Source organism: Hipposideros armiger, unplaced genomic scaffold (genome assembly GCF_001890085.2).
Source record: "Hipposideros armiger isolate ML-2016 unplaced genomic scaffold, ASM189008v1 scaffold_116, whole genome shotgun sequence".
NCBI lineage: Eukaryota > Metazoa > Chordata > Mammalia > Chiroptera > Hipposideridae > Hipposideros > Hipposideros armiger.
The window spans coordinates 1,504,751-1,514,400 of NW_017731466.1; the positions used below are offsets into that span (position 1 = coordinate 1,504,751).

General features: G+C 37.6%; 1 protein-coding gene across 1 annotated transcript in view; it reads right to left on the reverse strand.

The window, feature by feature from the left end:
* PRKD3 (protein kinase D3) overlaps positions 1 to 8,892 on the reverse strand; it is a 35,790-nt gene extending 26,898 nt beyond the window's left edge. The window contains exons 1-3 of the mRNA XM_019647792.1: positions 8,743 to 8,892; positions 7,285 to 7,442; positions 3,517 to 3,709 (exon numbers count right to left, since the gene is read on the reverse strand). Coding sequence (XP_019503337.1) covers positions 3,517 to 3,709; positions 7,285 to 7,442; positions 8,743 to 8,782 — 391 coding nt within the window. The 5' untranslated portion in view covers positions 8,783 to 8,892. The remainder of the gene's footprint in view (positions 1 to 3,516; positions 3,710 to 7,284; positions 7,443 to 8,742) is intronic.
* Positions 8,893 to 9,650: the final 758 nt, after the last annotated feature.

Genomic DNA, 9,650 nt, shown 5'->3' on the forward strand with positions numbered 1-9,650 from the left:
CCCAGCTCCAGGTTGAGCTGTTGTTCAGCATCTTAGCTGTAGAGGGCAGTGTCACTGGCCCTCATATGTGGGATCCGAGCCGGGGCCCTCTGGCGTCCCAAGCCAGTTCTTAACCATCGCGCCACTCGGCCGGCCCTGGTTTCAACTTCTGATGCTAACTCATAATAGTTATTTTAACTCCTCAGGGCTCAGTTTCTTTATCTGTAAAATGAAGCTAAAATGTTGCTGGCAACTTCATATTTCCTTCTCTTACTTCACATTCATCTTTCCACATATCCCCGAAGAGTTTCTCAGGCTAATTAAATTCCTTTCCAACATATGTCAGGCAGGCCCTTATTTTCAATTTCTAATTATTAGGGCCCAGTGGATATGCAGAAAAGAGGTTGAGATTCCATACCCAGTTACTAGGAATTAGTGAGGGCTTTCCCATACAGCATTGTAAGAAAGGATTGAGCTTCTGCACAAGGTCTCCCACTTGTACATAATGGTTCTTTTCCGCCTGCAAGAACCTCCGAGTTGGTAACATTGCAGATCAGTGTCAGGTGCAAGCTGTTTAATACTACTCTGTAACTCAGTGGCTCTTAAACTATGGTCCCCAGACCAGCAGCATCAGCATCATCTGAAAACCTGTAGAAATGCAAATTCTTGGGTCCCACCCCAGAACTACTTACACAGGCAGCTCTCAGAGTGGGGCTGAGAAATGTGTGTGGTTTTTTGTTTGTTTGTTTTGTTTTGTTTGGGGTTTTTAAAAGACTTTATTGGGGAACTGGGTGAGGGGAACAGCGTTGGGGAATTGGGGAAGGGGAACAGACAAGTTGCTGTCCTTTTGTTATTCAGTCTAGTCGTGGAGGACGTCACTTCACTGGCCCATGTTGGTATTATCATTGCGCTCTTCCCAGGTGAGGCAGTTGCTCATCAGCCATCAGACGGCAGCTCACGAAAGCTCACACCAGCTGCCAGCCAATCCCACTGCAGCCTACACCATCACCGGCGACTCCCAGCAGCTCAGCTCCAGGTCGAGCTTTTGTTCACCATCTTAGCTGTAGAGGGCACAGCGTCACTGGCCCTCATGTGGGATCCGAACTGGGGCCCTGCTGCTCACAGCTGGCGTCCCCAGCCAACTCTTAACCAATGCGCCACTTGGCCAGCCCGAAATGAGTGTTTTAATAACCTAGTAGGTGACACTAAAATTGAGACCCACTGCTGTAACTACTATCTAACACCACCAGCAATAACTGGGTAAAAACTAATTGCAAGTCCTGACTTAAAAGGCTCCATGAAAGTAAAAATTTGGTGGATGATAAAACTTGCATCATATAACACTGTCTTTTTTAATGAGAGACCGTGAGGAAACTCATGCATATTCATATATTGCATATACCTTATGGTTTTTAACTCATAAGGTTTACAAATTGTGACAATAACAAGGTTTCCATTTTCTCTTTGAAAATATAGAGCCAAATTTGTGGGCCAGCTGCAGCAAGTATGTAGGTTCTAATGGCAGGCATTTTACTTCTCTGTATTCCATCCTGTGTTATTAATTTGTTTATGCTTTCTTTTTTATTTTTATTTTTTTTTTAGCTGAGCAGCAGCTCAGCGGCAGCTCAGCTCAGGCCGGGAATTGAACCAGCGACCCTGTTGCTCAGAGATCGCACTCTTGAGCGAGCTCTTAACCAACTGAGCCACTTGGCCAGCTTGTTTATGCTTCCTTATATTTTATATACACTCTCAAGTTGCCTTGAAGTTTTAATATAACAAAGTAAAAAAATAAACAGATGAATGAATAAATATGTAGCTGTTCTCGGAATTATTTGTTCTCAAATAATCTAGCATAACTATTTTATCTTAACTAAATTTTTTGTTTCTTAGCCTAAAAAGAATGAAAATGACTATTTTACTTTTTAAGTATTGTAGTTCATATTATAAAAATACAGGAATCACTGAAGTAAATTCTGGTTGTTGCTGATTGACAACCAAAATAACTTATAGAGTGTAACCTACTTTCTGAACAAAAACAAGCACAAAACATTCTTCTTTGAGCTCTAAGAAGTTAATGTAATAACCCAGTGACAGTTAACTAGTTTTATTTCAAAATTCATTAACCTACATATTTATTTTAGTTCCTCTACAAAATATTGTACTTTTCTGCATATGGTTTTAGAATGTTTCTGTTCTGCTCAGCAGAGCAGCATTATTTTACTACCTTTACTAAGATTATCTGTTGGCTAGAATTTATACATCTGTTATTAATGTTCTTTCCCAAAACATTCCTTAGTGGCTGCTTGCCAATACACTTTAGTGTTGATATGTTACAGTATTAACATATATTAACTCATATTCAAAAGTAAGGTGTTGAAATAAAATTTCAACATGTAATTATGCCTGCCTGATGGTTATTAAATACTTGACAACAAACGTACAACCTGTTCTCTATTTGATGTTCCCCTACGTTGCCATATATTACCAAGAAAAGTTTCCTTTTCTTACAGACTTCAGTTAAATTTATATACAATTATTTGATTTTATATTGTAAACAGGATTTATTGTTGCAAAGACCTCAATCCTAATGTTTTATTTAGATAAAACTAAAAAAATTCAATTCCACAAATACTTCTATATAAAAAAGTATGGTACCAAGAACTGTTAAAATAATCACATGAAAAATAAACACATAAGATTATACACAGACTGCCTATCATATCCTGGTTCAATGACTAATAACACAATTAAACTCTATTTTGGTTTTCACTCTATTGTACAGCATTACTAAGGCAAAGCTATGAGATAAAAAAGAATCATCTTTTAAAAGCATAAAAACATTATATAACTATAGGAAAAAGTTATTCCATTATTCTATTAAAAACCTGGTTCATTAAGAGATGTTTTTTGGAATACTATGACAGAGTTTTGGGTTAGTATCCAAATATGGGTGGTCCCATTATAATTCTAGTGGCTTCTACTATAGTCTACCTAATTAAGTGTGATTATCCTCTAGAATGACAGTTTTTATACAAATTTCCTAGCTACATAATTAAAAACAAAAACAAGAAAACTCTTATAGTGTGAGTGTATGAGTGTATGAGTGTATGAGTGTGTGTGTGTGTGTGTGTGTGTGTGTGTGTGTGAATATTTACTGGAAAGAGGAAAGCATTATTTTATATCTTGGGTAATGTGTATCTTTGGAATCAGAAAGATGTAAGCTCAAATATCTGCTTATCTGCTTACTAATTGTTCCGTATTGGCAAATATTAAGCAGCCATACCTCAGAGAAACAAATTCTAGTTTTTCCTTTTACATTCTAATTTTTCTTTAGCATAGTTCCTGGTACTAGTACACATATTGCAGACAGTAGTAATTGCTAATAAATATATGTGTGTGTATGTGAGTATCTTCTTTCCTTTTTAAGTTAACTATGAGACCAATTTCTCTGCTTAATGCTTCTAAAATATATTTTAAACCTATATTTGCTAACAAAAACAGATACGAATTTTACTTCGGAAAAACATCCAATCCTACCTTTACACTGCATTCCTTGGCGGAAGAGGCCTTTCAGTAACCGCTTGCAGTACTGACATATTGTGGGACGGGTGTAAGAGTGAACCGCGAATGTGTGTGGAACTTTTACTCGGCACATTACCATCTTTTCCATCCAGATTGGGCGACCACTCCAAGAAGGAATTCTCTTACTTGGTTCTTGGTGAAGATGTGACTAAAACATACGTAATTTCCGTAAGTATAAATCAATATTAAAAACAAAATATTAAGAGCAGGGCTTGACCACAAAAGTCATTTTTTTCTAACACTAAAGCCAAAACTCTAAAAATGTGGATCTCAGCAATTTCCTTTGGAAGCTTAACTTACCAAGCCTTGAATGAGAAAAGTACAAATTTTTTTTTGCTATTCATGCTTTAAAAAAGGATATTTTAATCCTCACATACATATATATTCACCGATTAACTATTATTTGCCAGACATACATGACATTTTTCAAATAAAAATCAATTTATAACAGATGTTCAAATCCCTTCAAAAACCTTGCCAAGGAATTAATCACAGGAAAAGTAAATAAATTCAGAAAGTGTTACTGCTGTTCATGTTAAATTACTGAACAGTGTCTGAAAATACTTCAAAACAAGTATTAGTTTTTCATATATATTTTAACAAATACTAAAATATATATGTAAAAATTGACATATAATGATATAAATGGCAAATACAAAATTAAGTGAAATAACTTGACCTCTAGTAATTATGCTTTAAGAAGTTTCTTGATATTTTAAGTATTTTCCAGTTATTTAGACTTTTCCTTTTTTTTGAGCAAAAAAGAAAATTAAAGAAGGCATTGATTAAAAAATCTGTATAAACCTGAGGGATAAGTAGATTTTTGTAACTATGACCCCTTCTATATAGACAAAAGAAATAACATTAAATTATATGCCAGTTCAATGTGGCTCAGCCCATTCATTCAACATACACTGATTACTATAGACCAGGCCTAATACTATGCATTGGGGATACAAAAATTAATACAGTCCATGTTCTGAAGCACAGAATCCAAATACCTAACTAATTTCTAGATGTATTACAGATTTTGTTGTATCTGCTTGCATCTTCACTGCTAGGACTGAGGTTCTCAGATCTTTCACACACCTTCTATAACTAGTAATGTCTGTAACTCACAAAAGTTGAGTCATTCTACATTGATTGGTTATGTTCAACCAACAGAAGGAAAAGAAGCTAAAAGAAACCAAGAGACAGAAAAGTGTAAGGGAGAAATGAAGGGAGGAGAAAATAAAAGGTTTTTTTTTTTGAAGAGTAGAAAGGAGGAAGAGAAAAGAAAAGGAGAGCACTATAAAAAGAACACAAATATAGACTCTGATGGACAGTTTTTCACTAATGTTTAGCTAAAAAATTTCTAAAACAAATTATTAAGCAGTTTAAGAAAAGCACAAAATAAGTGTGAAAACCCAAACCAAACTTGTATGCCGTAGCTTCCAAGGTGTCCTGCCTAGTCTGGCTCACCACCCATGCTGCCATGCATGGAGCACCTTCAGCAAAACGAACACCACAGTGGTTCTGCAAAGCTAACAAAGAAGCCAGCGGGAACCAGAAACAGATGTTTTAGGCTTTGTTCATCCCTGGCTCCCTATCCTAGTGGTGACTCAATACTCTGCTTTCTTGCTCCTGCTTCTACCACTTTCAGTTTATCTCAAGTTTTAAACATACAAGATGGAATAAGACTGATTTAGCCAGTCATCAAGTATAGAGGATACCCCTACATGGAAGAATTTTCCTAACAGATGCCTTCCTATGCCAATGCCCAGTTGGTGACTGTCTCTTTTGTCACGTCTGCTTGGGATCTCGGTCTATGGGAGATGGTACAGAGCATGTGTGCAATCACAACATGAAGCCTGGCACATGAGAATTTAGGAGGCTCTGACTGTGCAGCCACTTGGGAGTTAGTTTCTCTCTAACCTTGGTTCAGATTTGAGGTTATTCCCATCTCCTCATTTTCTCCTCCATTCCTTTAGTGTCCTCTTTTCCCACTTTCTTCCCTGATTTTCTTCCCTGAGCTCTTTCCTTTTTGAAACTGCATGCTTCTTGACAGACATTCCACTCTACAATTTCTACTTGTTCTACAGTACTCTGCACAATCTAACCATTTCAAACATGTCACTCTACTTTTTATACTTCCTTAAGGAATTTTTGTCTTCAGGATAAAATATGAGCGAATGAATTAAAAGGTTCATTCTGCTCTGTCCTGTTATTTCCTAATCTAGTAATATCCAACTGAGGGTAGCTGGCACACCAATTATCATTTGTGAGGCTCTTAGAAGAACATATCTTGATCCTGCAGTCCCCATTTCCAGGTAAGTTTTCCTGTGCAGTTTGTGTGTAAAATGCACTGACTCTCCTGTTACCAATCCTTTCCCAAGTTTTTGCATGTGTTTATAATAACTCATTGTTCTTAGTTCCTTATGCCATAACAATCTTCTACTTTAAAAATCTCACACTAGGATTAAGCAATATGGGATTTTTGTGAAAGAATTTCAGGAGCTTTTACACTGGTGCCTTGGTTTAGCAAACTCTTGTGTCTAGGGTATCAAGAAAATAGTCCAAAAGCTTGATTTTGCCATTAATTTATAGAAGATCAAAGGGGTTATAGAAGCAACTACATATAAATAGTAAGATTGTGATCTACAGAGGGAAATCATTTTAGGTACTATCAAATGAACAAAAAAGTTATTTCTTTTTTCCCTGATCTATCTTTACCCTTGAAGTATACAATATATTAGAAAAAAGTCACTGATTTAAAAATAATCAGCTCTGGATTTAATTCTAATATCACTTACTAATTTGCGCTGTGACTTCAGTGAAGTCACTTGACCATTCTGAGTCTCAACTATCTCATGGTATACAGATCTGCTGACATAGCTCATGGGAATGCTGTGAGGATCAGTGGGATCATTTACTCATTCATTCATTCATCAGTGAGTTACCTAGGGCTGGCCCAGTGGCTCAGTTGGTTAAGAGCTCGCTCAAGAGTGTGAGCTCTGAGCAACAGTGGTTCAATTCCTGGCCCAAGCTGAGCTGCTGCTGAGCTGCCAACAGGTGGCAGGATGGCTCAGCCAAAATAAATAAATAAATAAATAAATAAACAAACAAATTTCAACATCAGTGAGTTACCTACTAAGTACCAGGTATTGGGCTGGGCATGTGGGCGATGCAAAGTCATGAGCATTGCTTTCTTTAAATAGATCATAAACTCCTTAAGGGCAATCTAGTACACAAACACTATACACATCATTAGGGAGATCTGAAAAGTGCTGTGGCATTCAGAAAATAAAATAACTTCTAGGTACAGAGAAAATCAGGAAAGGTAGCTACTGAGCTAGGTCTGGGAAAAACATGCAGGATAGACAAGAGCAATGGTAGGGGAAGCAAGTGTATTAAGGGAATGTAGAACAGTTTCCTGGTGGGGAGTCGTGTCCTAAGCTGTAGTGTAAAAAGATGGTCTGGGCGTAGTGTGTAAGGTGAAGAGTCGGGATACTGGTTAGGAGGCTAATGCAGTGAGGTCCAAGAGATGAGGTGATCCCAAGTACACAAAATGTAATTCATTACTATTGGTAAGCCCTGTCTCCTTTAACACATTTTAAGCTTCTTAAGTATAGGAATCTGACTATTCTTTAGTAAATAACTTATGTTCTAGGATGATGTCATACATCCTGGACAAGATAAGGAGTAAACTAGCACCATGCCCTTCTATTACCTTAGGACACATACCTCTTCAGCGGGAAGGGCTACACATTCAGTCTGGAGGGGTCTTGGGACTGAGAGGCCAGGTCCTGGCAGAGATACGTTTGACAGACGCCTCTTTCTTACTCCACTACAATTATTTGGAATCTTGAAGGCACATCGTTTATGATAATTTAATCCACAGCCTAAATAGATTTTAAAAGGTTTAAAAAACATAGATTAAGAAAACTTTATAAGGATGTTACCTAAAAAACAGGTGCTTGTTTTATTTATTTCCTCTGGCAGCAATAGTTACCCTAATTCAGAACCCAGCTGACAGGCTAAATGGAAGCTAACAACGTCAAGAAGAATAGGAAATGTGTAGAAAGGTTAAGTTAGCTAGAGTGGCAGTTCTTGAAGTGTGGTCCCCAAGTGGTAGTATCACTGGAGAATTTCACCAGAGAATTTGTTAGAAATGTAAATTACTAGGCTCCACTCCAGACCTGCTGAATCAGAAACTCTGGGATGGGGCCAAGAAAAGTATGTTTTAACAAGTCCTCAAGGTGATTCTGATGCATAGTCAAGTCTGAGAACTACCAGCTTAAAGCACTTCAGCAAACCGTGTCCTGTGTTATCAAATCCTTCCCAAGACATGTGAAAATTACATGAAATTCAAATTTCAGCGCTCATAAAGAATTTTATTGGAACACAGCATGCTCATTTGTGTACATCTTTGTCTGCGGCTACTTTCTCGCTGAACAGCAGAGTTAAGTAGTTGAGACAGAGACCGTATGGCCAGCAAAACTTGAAATATTCGCAGAAAAATTTTATTGACCCTTCACCTTAGAGTTTCTTAAACAGAAATGTGGACCTGCATCCTATTCCCTATCAATTCTAATTCAGAACGACTTTGTTGTCACATGTAAAAAAATAACCTTTCAAAAAGATAAAAAGGAAGTTAATATTTACTAAGCCACTATTTTGTGCCAAGTATTTTACCCATATTACCTCATGTAACCATTTATTCTTTATGAAATGAGTGGAGTACAGTACATTTTATAGACAAAGAAAAGGATCCTCAGAGGTTTAGTAAGCTCCCCAACAATATGACCTAGTAAGTGGCAAAGGAAAGAAGAGTCTAGGCCAGCGGTTCTCAGCCTGTGGGTAGCGACCCCTTTGGGGGTCGAACGACCCTCTCACAGGGGTCGCCTAAGACAATCGGAAAACAAAAAGATATTTACATTACGATTCATAACAGTAGCAAAATTACAGTTATAGAGTAGCAACGAAAATAATTTTATGGTTGGGGGTCACCACAACATGAGCAACTGTATTAAGGGGTCGCCGCATTAGGAAGGTTGAGAACCGCTGGTCCAGGCAGATCTCTCCAATTGTAAACCTGGGTTACTACCCTCATCACCAACTAATGAGCTTGTTCTTTCATTGATGATTAGAGAATGCAAATGTGAAATCTTATTCCAATGATATAAAATCTAGAACACATACCTTCACATTTCAGTCCCTGACGTACCAATCCCCAGAGCATCTCACCACAATAATCACAAAAAGTAGGAGCTTTGTAAGAATGTACATAGAGAGTATGTGGACGAATCTGGAAGTCTTCTACTGTGGCCAAAGCTTTTAAAGAAGAAAAATATTAAAATAAACGTTATATTTGTATGAGGTTAGGAACGTTGATCACATTCATTTACATCAAAGCACAGAATCATTTTTTTCTCTGAGAGTTTCATATGACCATGAAAATAATTATCAGCAGTTAATATTGTGGTTTTTAAACTCTATTTTAGGAAGTTTATCAGCTCCAAAAGTAGGTCTATCGGTTGGTATTTTGACTTCCAAAAGCATGGTCTCATAATGACAAGATTGCAAATAGTTGTTAGGTCTATTTTAGCCAATTAAAAACTGTTTAACTTATAATACACTGGGAAATAAAACACTCAAGTTAAATACACACACACACACACACACACACACACACACACACACGGGGAAACTGACATCAATCTATAGCAATGTTTCTATGAGAAATGCACTCATTTCTAACTTTAGATCTCAGGATATGCTCTCTGTCTGGTCTCCAGTCCTAGTGGTAAGGAAAGAGTCTCTTCTTCTCCCCTGTAAGCCACTGAACAGTTAACACATCTGCCGGTAGACATCTCACCTCCACCTACAAGGCATGAGTATCCCCAGTGGCCTGAGGAAGGGTCCGCAGCAAAGGAGGAGTGGACGTGAGCATGCCCTCCAGAGAGCACAGCGAGTGAAGCCCCTCCAGAAAAGAGGAAAAGTATAGATGTTTGGGTCTGTGGTACAGAAGATGACCAAGGTAGGGGCTAGATGAATGAAAAGGATCAAGAACTAATACGGAAAGGTGATGGTCAGACGGGAATCCCAAG